The sequence below is a fragment of the Doryrhamphus excisus genome, chromosome 5 (genome assembly GCF_030265055.1).
Source record: "Doryrhamphus excisus isolate RoL2022-K1 chromosome 5, RoL_Dexc_1.0, whole genome shotgun sequence".
NCBI lineage: Eukaryota > Metazoa > Chordata > Actinopteri > Syngnathiformes > Syngnathidae > Doryrhamphus > Doryrhamphus excisus.
In genome coordinates, this window is record NC_080470.1 from 14,125,289 (window position 1) to 14,139,849 (window position 14,561).

The window sequence follows — 14,561 nt, forward strand, 5'->3', positions numbered from 1 at the left end:
CGTCCAGGTACATTGGAAACATAGTCAAGGAAGTGCCTTTTTATAACGGATAAAATCCCATTTACGCATATACCGGATATAAATCCGATATATGCGTAAAACGAACATTTTCCGGTATACGCATATAACGGATTTCGCTTATATCGGACAAAACCAGTGGGAACAATTGAATCCGATATATCTAAGGTTTACTGTATAAGAAATAAAATATTAAAATGACCTTATTTTGATTTAAAAAAAATGATAGCCAATGTGATATGAATAAGATGGACATGAATTTTAATGAACAAACTAAGCATCAAGTTCATATGTAGTTGTAAACATAATGCAAATTACCCAATTACGTCAAGTTACGGGATCACCGCAAGGACATAAAGGCACAAAGCGCTAGCAAGCTAACAAGTTAGACTCTCCAATGTACTTGTTCTAACCTTAAGAAAGAGTTTCAAACCTGTTTAAAGCTTTTCTAAATATGGGTTTTAGCATTATTAGAGCCCTGTAGACATGATTAACACCCCCATAGTCACTTTTACACTACTCATGCTATGGGATCCCTGCAGAGACATAACAGACGGCTGCCCGCTAGCATAGATAGCAGGCTCGGTAGCTAACTTGTTACATTTACATATTCTAAACATAAAGTGTTTCATACCGGTTTATGGCTTTCTCAGTACAAGTTTTAGCATTATTAGAGCCTTGTAGACATGATTAGCACCCCCATAGTCACTTTTACACTACTCATGCTATGGGATCCCTGCAGAGACATAACAGACGGCTACCGCTAGCATAACTAGCAGGCTAGGTAGCTAACATGTTAGCCTCTCCAATTGACATATTCTAAACATAAAGTGTTTCATACCGGTTTATGGCTTTCTCAGTACAAGTTCTATCATTATTAGAGCCCTGTAGACATGAATAACACCCCCATAGTCTGGCTCCAGGATCACTGCAGGGACCTAACAGCTGGCCGACGCTAGCATAACAAGCTAAATGGTGAGCTAAGTAGTTAGACTTTTCAATGTTTGTAAAACGTCCTTTCATGGGTGGGTGTTTGGGCCTCAGGGTGATCAAGCCTGAGTCGGTGTCCCATGCCCAATCCTGAGTAGAGCCTACAGGTTGGGGGGAAATGAAGGCGACCTGGGAACAACAACTTCCCCGCCCATTGGGTCGTCCCCCCATTCCCCACCCTTGGATAAGGACAAGAAGAAAGGAATAAAAACAAATAACGACAGTAAACCTTAGATATATCGGATTCAATTGTTCCCACTGGTTTTGTCCGATATAAGCGAAATCCGTTATATGCGTATACCGGAAAATGTCTGTTTTACGCATATATGGGATTTATATCCGGTATATGCGTAAATCGGATTTTATCCGTTATAAAAAGGCACTTCTTTGACTATGTTTCCAATGTACCTGGACGCGCAGGCAACGCTGCAAACGCTGCAAATGACGTCGTATAGCGGCCTGTCACGATTCGGCGAATCGGAGCGCCACGATGCGGCCATCCGATATATGCGAGGGAAATTTCATGGAAATGCATTGGAACGGGACTGGAGATTTTGTCCGAAATAGGCGAAATCCGTTATAAAAAATCCGATATATGCAATGAATTTTTATTGGAAAAGCATTACAGAAAAATTGGTTCTTTTTTATCTGTCCGTTGTGAGCGAATTTCCGATATATCCGAGTCCGATATATCCGAGGTTTACTGTAGTATTGACCACTTTTAGTGAAGGGGACCATAGCATCAAGTCTGGCCTAAGGGTGGTGGTTGCCATCTCTGGGGGGACAATCAGCTGCTAGCCAACATCAACTAGCATCTTCCAATCCCGGGCCATGGCTAGCTGTCCAACAGGGTGGTTAGGCTGTTTCAGTCCTTCTCGAACAAACGTTGGCACAGATATGGAATTGGCAGCTCCCAGGGGCAAGGGGTTGATGGTGGTCCTCCTGCTCTTAAGGGCTTCTGCCAGACTCTTGAGGACCTGATTGTGCCTCCAGGTGTAACGACCTTAAATGAGACTGGTCCGACCACTTCTCAAGACATGTTTGACAGTCGCTGAATTTGGTGCGCAGGTTGGTTCCTCGCCATACCACTGGTGAAGGTGTTTTGGGTGGTGGTAGCACATCACATGGAGCTCTTGTGATGAAAGTGATGTTTCTCGCTTCCATCTCTTCTCCACGCCTTCCCACATTGTCCCTACTTAGCTCACCTCCTCTACCACCATTTTCTTCGTTTGTGAAGCTGAAGCTTTGCACCAACTTGGTTTATAAGCCAAATCCTCCTCTTCTCAACTGGACATGTCCCACAATGTTGTGTTCTTCAGGGCTGACGTTGATCTCCGGAGTCCTTCAATGTCAACTGTAGTCTCACTTTAGAGCACTTGTTCTCTTCAGTGAGGCTCGTGATTTGGTAGTTGAAGAACTCCTTTGCTGGAGATGCTGATGTTGGAGAGACAGCATGGCACCCCAAGCCACTTCTTCACATACAGTAAACCTCGGATATATCGGACTCGGATATATCGGAAATTTGCTCACAACGGACAGATAAAAAAGAACCGATTTTTCTGTAATGTATTTCCAATAAAAATTCATTGCATATATCGGATTTTTTATAACGGATTTCGCCTATTTCGGACAAAATCTCCAGTCCCGTTCCAATGCATTTCCATGAAATTTCCCTCGCATATATCGGATGGCCGCATCGTGGCGCTCCGATTCGCCGAATCGTGACAGGCCGCTATATGACGTCTTTTGCAGCGTTTGCAGCGTTGCCTGCGCGTCCAGGTACATTGGAAACATAGTCAAGGAAGTGCCTTTTTATAACGGATAAAATCCGATTTAAGCATATACCGGATATAAATCCCATATATGCGTAAAACGGACATTTCCCGGTATACGCATATAACGGATTTCGCTTATATCGGACAAAACCAGTGGGAACAATTGAATCCGATATATCCGAGGTTTACTGTACCAAGTTATGGTTTGCTCCACTTTTTTCTCAAAATCTCTGATGTTTTTCAATATGGCCCTAAAGCTCCGACCTTAAACCAGCAAGAATTCTACGAATATCTGCAATAATTTTCTATAAATGGGATCCTTGTAGACGCTCCTTCAACACAATTGCAGCTTGACTCTTTTGTGTGTAAAGTTGTCAAGGTCTGCATGTAACCAAACCCAGTACATTTGGCAACGTGAACATCACCTCAACAAAAAGCACAACATAGTCTGATGAATTTTGATATTTTGGGCAATATTGTTGGCTACAAAACGGGTCATTTATTGTTCACAGTTGTGGTTGTGACCCATGATTGCATCTGCTTTGGTAATATAAGAAAATAAAACAGTACCCCCCCCCCTCCTGTGTGTTCATCAACGGTGGGAAGATCTCCCGCTGGCATGCCCATTCATAACAATATTTTTTGCATTATTCTGATGGGAAAACCTGCCCAATTTTGTCTCATAAGAAAATCATATGTAAGCATGTGAGGAATATTCTAAAGCTTATAGCAGAGGTTTTCACAGTGCAGCACATTCTCAAAATATAGTTTAACCAGGAAATAAATGTTAAAATAGTCAGTTTACAAGAAAAAGTCAACAAAGAGAAAAATATTTTACCTAACAAGATACTGGTCATAATGTTGATTACTGATCAAAAATCTATCTGATCTAAAATACTGATTTTAGTAGCATGAAGTTGTAATACTAAAGAAAAATTTGTGATATTGTCAGCTGTATTTTTGGGGGGGAACGCTGCGTTACTTCTAATGTTACAGGAATAAAGTCATCATTACAAGAAGAAGATTTACACAAATAAAGTTGAAATAGTTGGGGGTAGAAACCCAGCAGAAATGATCAAATCAGCAATTTTACGAGAAAAAAGTCAAGATTAAATAAAAAACGCGTGACTCTACGCCAGTATCCTTGGTTTGAAAACAACTGGGGTGTCTGAGAATTTAACATGCATGATATTTATCTAACAGGGGGCGCCATCTGAGTCGTGTACAAACACACAGTCACCAACTGGAGGGATGATTTGACTACATGGAAGGGAGTTATGACAGTTCTAACTTTTTGACCAGGAGGGGGCGACACTGGTGCCAAATCACCTCCGCCGACCAAAATGGTCGACTTCCTGTTTGTTGCGGAATATGGGTTCTTGAGACATTTTTGTTCGTCCTGTCATTGACGTCACCAAGTATTTATTATTTATTATTTATTATTTATTATTTATTATTTATTATTTATTATTTATTATTTATTATTTATTATTTATTATTTATTATTTATTATTTATTATTTATTATTTATTATTTATTATTTATTATTTATTATTTATTATTTATTATTTATTTAGCGCACAGACCTCACAGCTAGGAGACCAGGGTTACAAACTCCACACAGAGATGGCTGAGGGTGGTATTGAATTTGGGTCTCCTAGCTGTGTGGCCTGCGCGCTAACCACTCGGCCACATGCAGCCCTAATTATTTTTATTTTATTATTTTTATTATTTACATTTAAAACATAACATAATAATAATATAATAATAATATAACTAATATAACATATACATATAATATAATATAATAATATAACAAAACAGAACATGACATAATATGTAATATAACATAATGTAATATATAATAATAATATAACTGATATAACATATACATATAATATAATATAATAATATAACAAAACAGAACATGACATAATATGTAATGTAACATAATGTAATATATAATATCATATCATATAACGTAATATAATATAATATAATATAATATAATATAATATAATATAATATAATATAATATAATATAATATAATATAATATAATATAATATAATATAATATAATATAATATAATATAATATAATATAATATAATATAATATAATATAATATAATATAATATAATATAATATAATATAATATAATATAATATAATATAATATAATATAATATAATATAATATAATATAATATAATACTATCTAACTGCTGATCCAGATGATGATCGATACAAGCAGGTGCTGAGGAATATGCAAAATGCAAGGTTGTGATTGGCTGGTAGAGCCAAGCACCGAAGCAGACGATTGGCTGCCGCCCAGTGCTTGGAAAAGTGAGGCACGAGTGCACGAATTCTCCCGAGCACGAGAACGCTACGTAGGCTGTGACGTCACAGGTCGCGAGGGGATATAACCGGTAGTGGCTCGCTCTTGACTTGAAAGAAGCAAGAGGAACTTACCGGCATTCTGCTCCTGTACGGTTTCTGTTTGGGATTTTTTTTTAAAAGTCCGCGCTCTGCCAGAACACTCGACTTTTTTGAGCAAGACTAACGAGAAGAGACGCCACAAGATGAAATACGTGATAGGAATTGGCGGGTGAGTGACACTGAATTGTTTTGCTCCTTGTTGTTTGCTGACATTATTTTAACCACGTCGCTCGTTTTTTTTTTAAACTAGCTTGCAGAAAATGCCACAAATATTGCCAAAACGTCGGCGAGAGTTACATGGCTCACGCGAGAGAAGTATGGCATGTGTGTCATTTGCGGCACGCTCTGTGATCATTCGGGTCTTACTTGGCATCTCCATGGTTGTGAGTCATTTAATGACGTCATCAGCCCGCCAAGAACACTGGCCAGTCAGACGTACGTGTCTTGGGCGGGACATTTGAAATGTGAGCGCGAGACCGGAAGCTGAAAATGGAGGGAGATTTAAACACAGAGCGTCGATCACAACTGAAAATCACTCATGTAACACATTTAACCAGTCTTAAGTTGATTTATGACTCCGTATTAATGACAAAACGTTTGATGTTGACGTGCGTTTTGAGGTTAAACATGAGCCAAGTTAGCTGCTTGTTAGCGTTTAACACGTTTATGTTAAGATAGGTGATACATACGGTATGAATTACATTTGCTGGATTTGACATCAGAATGACTTGTTCTTTATTTACAGCGTGACAAATGGTGGCAAAACCACCTTAACGGATAAGTTGGTCAAGACTTTGCCCAACTGCTGCGTGGTGCACCAGGATGACTTCTTCAAGGTGAGTTTTGTACAAGCGGAGAATTAATTTGTGTTTTTGGCTTATTGTTTGAACACAGCCATGCATGCAAGGAAGAATGTGAACTGCTTGTGCTTATCTAATTGCTGAATCCATTGATTAATGTTATATACTGCACATACAGTGTACAGTATGTCATTATTGTACAGTATGTCTAAGAGCAATCACTTCCTTCACTGTGGTTATCCCTTTTTAGTGCATGCTTGCTTCATTTTGTGCCTTTTGTGTGTGAGTGGGGGTCTTCAAGTGTTCAGAAGGCTGTGAGGTTGCATCGGTGTTTTATTGCTGACTGTTATTTCAGAAACCCGATCAGATAGAAGTCGGGGACGACGGCTTTAAACAATGGGATGGTAAGACCTCACTGGAGCCCTGCCAGCCCCTCCATGATGTTGTAAACGTCTAAACAAGTCCAGTCATTTGGACAGTGCAAACTATTACCCTTAGTCCACGTTGTTGTTGTTTTTTTTAACATATGTTTTTCTGCTTGTCTAATGTTGTCCGCAGTGATCACAGCTTTGGACATGGAGGCCATGAGTAACACAGTCAAAGGCTGGATGGAAAACCCTGTCAAGTTCGCCCGTTCTCACGGTGTCACGTTGTCTTCTTCCCCTGATGTGGCCAACCTGGACGAGCAGATCCACATCCTAATTGTGGAGGGCTTCCTGCTCTATAATGACCCGTAAGTACCATTTTAGGAGGCACAGCAATCCCTCATTTATCTCCAATTTGGTTCCAGACCCGACCATACATGGTACTAGTACAGTACATTTATTTATAAATGAAATATCCTGGTAGATCGAGCACAGAGAACCCGTTTACCACCTTCTAAATATGCTTCTAACATTGTTAGAGCCCTCTAGACATGAACTAACACCCCTATAGTTGCCTTTACACTCCTTTCACCCAATATAGTAGACATGATATGAGAAATTAAGACAGAAAACTTGTTTACAACATTCGAAATAGACTTTTTTAACATTAGAGCCATCTAGACCTGAACTAACACCCCTATAGTCAGCTTTACACTTCTATCACCCAATATAGTAGACATGATAAGAGAAATTAAGACAGAAAACTTGTTTACAACATTCGAAATAGACTTTTTTAACATTAGAACCCTCTAGACCTGAACTAACACCCCTATAGTCAGCTTTACACTCCTGTCACCCAATATAGTAGACATGATAAGAGAAATTAAGACAGAAAACTTGTTTACAACATTCAAAATGGACTTTTTATAAATAGAGCCCTCTAGACCGGAACTAACACCCCTATAGTCAGCTTTACACTTCTATCACCCAATATAGTAGACATGATAAGAGAAATTAAGACAGAAAACTTGTTTACAACATTCGAAATAGACTTTTTTAACATTAGAGCCCTCTAGACCTGAACTAACACCCCTATAGTCAGCTTTACACTTCTACCACCCAATATAGTAAACATGATAAGAGGAATTAAGACAGAAAACTTGTTTACAACATTCGAAATATACTTTTTTTTAACATTAGAGCCCTCTAGACCTGAACTAACACCCCTATAGTCAGCTTTACACTTCTACCACCCAATATAGTAAACATGATAAGAGGAATTAAGACAAACTTGTTTCCAACATTCGAAATGGACTTTTTAACATTAGAGTCCCCTAGACCTGAACTAACACCCCTATAGTCAGCTTTACACTCCTATCACCCAATATAGTAGACATGATGAGAGAAATTAAGACAGAAAACTTGTTTACAATATTCGAAATAGACTTTTTTTAACATTAGAGCCCTCTAGACCTGAACTAACACCCCTATAGTTGCCTTTACACTCCTTTCACCCAATATAGTAGACATAAGAGAAATGAAGACAGAAAGCTTGTTTCCAACATTCGAAATAGACTTTTCAACATTAGAGCCCCCAGACCTAAACTAACACCCCTATAGTCAGCTTTACACTTCTACCACCCAATGTAGTAAACATGATAAGAGGAATTAAGACAGAAAACTTGTTTACAACATTCAAAATAGACTTTTTAACGTTAGAGCTCTCTAGACCTGAACTAACACCCCTATAGTCAGCTTTACACTTCTACCACCCAATGTAGTAAACATGATAAGAGGAATTAAGACAGAAAACTTGTTTACAACATTCAAAATAGACTTTTTAACGTTAGAGCTCTCTAGACCTGAACTAACACCCCTATAGTCAGCTTTACACTCCTATCGCCCAATATAGTAGACCTAAGATTCCAAAAACATGCTGTTAATTGGCCACTCCAAATTGTCCATAGGTCTGAATGTGGGTGGAAATGGTTATCTATATGTGCCCTGTGATTGGCTGCCCACCAGTTCAGGGTGTACCCGCCTCTCACCCACAGACAGCTGGGATAGGTTCCAGCATTCCCTACCCTAGTGAGGATAAGCATCATAGAAAGTGGATGGATGGATGATCCAATATTCCTTCAGTTGTTTACATTTGTATTTAGAATGTAATATTCACTTTATTCTCGAATAAGACTAGTATAAGTACACTTTCTGTATTGTTGAGTTCAATATTGATACTGTATGAGTAATTCTGTATATAATACCATATTGCACCACATAGTGTTTACGCCACTGCACTTTGTGTTGCTGTAAGGATGAATTAAATAATGCTTGTAGTGATTGTTGTTGTTCAAGCAAATATTACTGGATATTCCTCATATATATTGGGAGTAAAGTACAGTGTCTATTTAAGTCAGTGTGTCCAAGCTTGTTCCAGGATGCGTGGGACCATATTTGTTTTGTTTTTTTTTTTTAAACTTTGGGTCGTTTTCTTTGTGCCTTTTTACAAACTTTTATATCAGGGGCACATGATTATTCCCGGGCCGATATCAGGGAATTCTGAAGTCACACAGATATATCTGATAACATTAAAAATAGATCCAACATCTGATAATTATCATATGGGGGGGGTGCTCCATGGCGTCACCCTGGCCGTTCGGAACACGTGCCCGAATGCAGTGCACCTTGCTGGGTCACAGCCGGTGGCTTCTACCGCTCTATACTCTGGTTCTCCAGACCTCCGTAGCGACACACAGTTTGGGTGGTACATAGCAGTTGGAGATGACAAATTCTTCTGAAAGAGCGCTTGATGGACTTACTCTCTTTATGTCAAGCATTTCACACATTTTCACCCCCCCACAGGCAGCTGCTGGACGTGTATGACAAGTGCTATTACATCACCATTCCCTACGAGGAGTGCAAGAAGAGGAGAAGGTGAGCGGACACCGGTCTAACTTGTGTTCTTCACACACTTTCACGTGTTCCTGTCGTGATACATGTCTTCATTGACAGCAACAGACAATACACTGTCCCGGACCCCCCCGGCCTGTTTGACGGCCACGTCTGGCCCATGTACCTCAAGCACCGCAGAGAGATGGAGGACAGCAGCTTAAGTATCGGTAAACACGACTACTTTGTCTGCCTCTTTCGGTCTTTCCCACACAACTACACTACACTACACAGCAGGGGGTGTCGTATGACTTGTTTGCAACTCGGCTTCTTGGTTTGTGTCATAAGAAATGCAACAACATCTCAGATTTGTAGCTCAGGTCATGAGACAGGACCATACATGAGATGAGATTTTAACATTGTAACACCCACTGACACTCATGGTGTTTCCTGGGAGTGGATGCTACTTGATGATGATAATGATGGACTTTTGATGGACTGGTCATTTGTAATATATCCTACTGTATTCTACAGTAGTAGTACTGTAATATCCTACTGTATTCATGCTCCTGCCCCGTTTGTACAAGGACCGGATGGCACATAGTCGCGCACCATCCCACTGATGCCGTTGGCCACAAGTTGTTTACGCTGTGTAAAGTGCACGGAACACTGATGGTGTTGGCCACAAGTTGCTTATGCTGTGTAAAGTACACGGAACACTGATGGCGTTGGCCACAAGTTGCTTACGCTGTGTAAAGTACACGGAACACTGATGCACTGATGGCGTTGGCCACAAGTTGCTTACACCGTGTAAAGTACACTGAACACTGATGGCGTTGGCCACAACTTGCTTACGCTGTGTATAGTACACAGAACACTGATGGCGTTGGCCACAAGTTGCTTACGCTGTGTAAAGTACACAGAACAATGATGGCGTTGGCCACAAGTTTCTTACACTGTCTAAAGTAGAAGGAACACTGATGGCGTTGGCCACAAGTTGCTTGCGCCGTGTAAAGTACACGGCACACTGATGGCGTTGGCCACAAGTTGTTTACGCTGTGTAAAGTACATGGAACACTGATGGCGTTGGCCACAAGTTGTTTACGCTGTGTAAAGTACACGGAACACTGATGGCGTTGGCCACAAGTGGCTTACGCTGTGTAAAGTACACTGATGGTGTTGGCCACAAGTTGCTTACGCTGTGTAAAGTAGACTGAACACTGATGGCGTTGGCCACAAGTTGCTTACGCTGTGTAAAGGACACGGAACACTGATGGCGTTAGCCAGCTCAACCTTAGTCTCTATTTGCTGTGTGTGTGTTTCTTTAACAAAAGTGTTTGATGTTTTCCAGAGTACCTGGATGGATTGAAATCCAAAGAAGACATCTACAACCATGTCTACGAGGACATTCAGAACAACCTTCTTAATCGTTTATAGGTGAGAAGATGTTAGAGAAACATCCCTACAGGCCCTACATGTTGGGATGAAAACCCTAAATGCTCCAATTCTTCTTGGCGCCTGAGGAAGTGCTAAAGAAGTTTTTTTTTTATGTGATGGAAACCACTAAGTGGCGTTGTTTTAGTAGCATCGAGTTGAAACGTCTTAATATGAAAAACAACACAAGGTGGTCATTTTGGAACATTAGGTTGGGGAAAAGTTGGAATATTATGGGAATAAAGTCAGAATGACTATTTATGATGAGGAATATTAAAAGGAACAAATAACATTTTAGTAGCACATAGCTGAAATGAATATTATATTGTAATCTGAGAAACAAAGTTAAAATCCACGGTACTGCAGTACTTGTCACTGTACTACAACTGCCATCTTGTGGAATTGTTCAACAAAACCAAATAATATAAGGAGGTTGCCTACAGCCACCACTGAGTTGAACTGGAGCATTTAGCATACATAAAGTTCTATAAATGTATACCAGGTGTTTTATGATTGTGTATGAATTTGCCTCTTTCTGCTGTACGGACTGACTTAGTTTTTGTTTTCTTGCAGCATGAAGATGCCACTCCATCGCTGTACATATTATTATTATTGTTTTGTACATAGTTGTACTCCCTTTTTTATGGCAGTTTTTAATTGTTTGGTTTTTCAATAGTTTTTGTAAATAGAATGAATCATCTTTAACTTATCGTTTTTTCTTTTTGTGGCAACATCACTGTTTTTATTTCTGCTCCGTTGTGTTGTTTGCGCTGGAGCATTTATTAGCCAATCAGGTTCTTTCTTCTGGCAATAAAGACATGGATTCATTTTTGTCATCAACGTCAGGCTTCAACGTTTTATTCTTCTACAATTTGGAAAGTCTCTCATGGAAGTATTGTTCAACTTCTTTCTCGACTGCATAATCGACACATGAGCATAAAGTGGAAAAAAAATAGCCACAAAGTTGCTAAATAGACTATACTGGTCCCTCCTGCTACATCTTCTTCTGTTCAAGAGAATAATGCCACATATCATGGGAATGGTCCAAATTATTAGGAAAGTAGAAATAGTTGGGGTCCAGTTAGCCATTGTACAAGAATACTTGAATACTTAGTGTTGTAAATGTGTAATATGAGGGAATATGTTTTGTTATTTTAGTAGAATGAAGTTGAAATGCTAAAGAAAATATATATTTTTATTAAAAACATTTAAAAGCAAAACAAAGTTGTAATTTTTGGAGCATTATTTTGCAGAAAATGTTGCGTTACAAGAAAAATTATGAGAGGAAATTTGACAAGAATCCATCAGAAAATGGCTGCTGTGGTTGGATGCAGTGAGACCGTCATTCTAACAAAAAAGTCAAGTGGTAGCCCCTAAAATTGGGCTTTCACAAAAGTGAAAATGAAAAGGAATTGATTCCTAAATCTAACCAGAAAGTTGCTGAAAGCCCAACCCTGATGCCTCCTGCTACGTCTTCTTATTCCGTTTTTGAATGAATGTGAACACAAGTATAGACGTACGCTGACCTGCTGAGTTATTGGACTGAGGGTAAGCTTTGGGAATTTGAACTCTAACACCATTTTTTTCCTCCTCCGGCCTGCATGTTGACTCATGAGGCTTAGCTCGGCTGCTAACCTCCTCGCCACAAGATTTAGACTATTAGCCCAGATCACCAACACACCGAGGAACGTGCACACGCTGACCTTCATTCAAGAAAAAGTAGGTCACACATTCCCACCCACACACCCCCCCCCCCCCTCCACAATCACTCTCCTTCATTGTCACAACCCAAGGTCGATGCTAAAATAAAAACATGCTGTATTTTTTATGCTTGAAAAAAAAAAACCAATACAATTTCTTCTCACAATTTTTAAGAACATTATTCCCATATTGGGACTTTATTCTATAAATGTATATCTATATTTATTATATCTTTATTTATATTATATTCTATAGTAACATTCTCTGAAACAACTTTGTTGTTTTGCTTGCCCCTCATAATAGTACAATAATATTAATATTACAATTATATCGCATAATATTGAATACAATGTTTTTCCTCTGAATATTTGTATGGGGCTGCACGGTTGAGACCTGAGTTCGATTCCACCCTCGGCCATCTCTGTGTGGTGTTTGCATGTTCTCCCCGTGCATGCGTGGGTTTTCTCCGGGTACTCCGGTTTCCTCCCACATTCCAAAAACATGCTAGGTTAATTAGCCACTCCAAATTGTCCATAGGTATGAATGTGAGTGTGAATGGTTGTTTGTCTATATGTGCCCTGTGATTGGCTGGCCACCAGTCCAGGGTGTAGCCCGCCTCTCACCAGAAGACAGCTGGGATAGGCTCCAGCACACCTGCGACCCTCGTGAGTATTAGCGGTAGAAAATGAATGAATATTTGTATGATTTTAAACGACATTTGTATGATTTTAAATGACATTTTAAAATGTTTATGTTGTCATGTTGTTGTTGCATCACTGTGCACGGCCAATTTGGTGATTTGGTAGACCGGGGTGCGCCGAAATGGGTGTGGCCTCTGATGCGCAGTCCAGTGGGCAATGAGGCAATGAGAGGCGTTCATTTGATTGGTTAAGATCACACTTGGCTGTATTAAACCCTCTCACGCCTTCTCTCCTCTCTCTTTGTCACTTGCGCTTGTGAGAGGGATAGGGGCGTGGGTGCGCTGGACTGCGCTGCTCACAAAAATTGTAATCGAAATTAGAGTCTTCAAATTTTTACTTTATTCTCGTAAAATCACAAGTGTTCAACTTTCTAATTTTCTCCTCGGAATTATGAGGCTATTCCCATCATATTTGGACTTTATTCTCCTAAAACATAGCATTTTTTGCTAGCTCATTTTCCCAAAATAACAACTTTATTTGTTGCTTTGCTTATAATATGATGACTTTCAATAAGAAAAATAAAATAGTAAAATGATTGTTGGGGTTATTTTTTGCCCCGGGTTAACATCCGACCCCGCCTCCACCCAGACAAACAAAAGGTCTCACTCCGTTCACGCCCCTCTTTGTCACACAGGCGTGGCATCAAAGCCTGCCATTGTCGGGGGCCGCCGAGTACGAACGCAAACCCATTGATGGTATCACATGTCCTCCACGTCGGTCGTACGTGTTTGACATCACGCCTGCCAGGAGCGGTCGGAAAGAAGAAGACGTCACGATGACAAGAGTCCCCACAAGGTCTGACCGGACCTCGTGAGTCCGTCTCCCACCTCCTCATGTTGCTCTCACGGGATGGAGTTCTATTTCCACATTGTTAGCAGTGCCGTGTGTGTATATTTAGATGGACGCGTTCACATACTCGCCACGCCTCCTTTGGGGCCTCTCAAAGTCATGAGGTACACCTGCACCCCCTCCAAGACACCAGCGTCACAGCGCTACCTTGCGTTCCTTACGACATGTACGATTTATTCTTCCCATTACACACAAAAATAGCAACAAAAATGTATTTTATACAAAATTATTTTTCTTACATGCAGATATCAATGTGAAATAATCATATCATTATAATATACATTTTACAAAATGATGCTATTTTTTTCTGAAATGTGTTATATAATCATTTTTATAATGATACCATTTATGTGAAAATAATTGTTTTTTCTATCATTACATAAAAATCATTTTGTATAATTTATTCTATATTATAATATATATTTTGGTCATTTATTACTATAAAATTTTATATAAATTATATATTTGTTGATAATTATAATGCAATGTGTTTTTTTAAACCTGTAATATAATTTTGTTATAATTTCATTTAATTTTTTTTTACATAATATAAATATTTTAAAGACATTTTGTTAATTTATGATATAATTATCATTTGTATA

The 14,561-nt window shown here is 39.3% G+C and overlaps 1 protein-coding gene across 4 annotated transcripts; it reads left to right on the top strand.

Moving 5' to 3' along the window:
- Window positions 1–5,182: 5,182 nt before the first annotated feature.
- Window positions 5,183–11,840, top strand: mibp (muscle-specific beta 1 integrin binding protein). 4 transcript variants are annotated; one of them, XM_058073108.1, is made up of 8 exons: window positions 5,183–5,389; window positions 5,966–6,056; window positions 6,376–6,424; window positions 6,579–6,753; window positions 9,248–9,319; window positions 9,398–9,504; window positions 10,626–10,711; window positions 11,282–11,840. In XM_058073108.1, the coding sequence occupies exons 1-7, from the start codon at window positions 5,364–5,366 to the stop codon at window positions 10,709–10,711; spliced, it is 606 nt and encodes a 201-aa protein (XP_057929091.1). In that variant the 5' UTR covers window positions 5,183–5,363; the 3' UTR covers window positions 11,282–11,840. The 4 variants fall into 4 exon arrangements, with proteins under 4 accessions (XP_057929091.1, XP_057929093.1, XP_057929092.1 ...); XM_058073109.1 differs by lacking the exon at window positions 5,183–5,389 and adding an exon at window positions 5,720–5,856; XM_058073110.1 differs by lacking the exon at window positions 6,376–6,424.
- The last annotated feature ends 2,721 nt before the right edge of the window (window positions 11,841–14,561 follow it).

Excerpts from the sequence above, each read along its gene's own strand:
- mibp (XM_058073108.1), top strand. The coding sequence starts at position 5,364 with ATGAAATACGTGATAGGAATTGGCGG. Across the intron at positions 6,057-6,375 it reads ACCAGGATGACTTCTTCAAG|AAACCCGATCAGATAGAAGT; the intron begins GTGAGTTTTGTA and ends CTGTTATTTCAG. Across the intron at positions 6,754-9,247 it reads TTCCTGCTCTATAATGACCC|GCAGCTGCTGGACGTGTATG; the intron begins GTAAGTACCATT and ends ACCCCCCCACAG.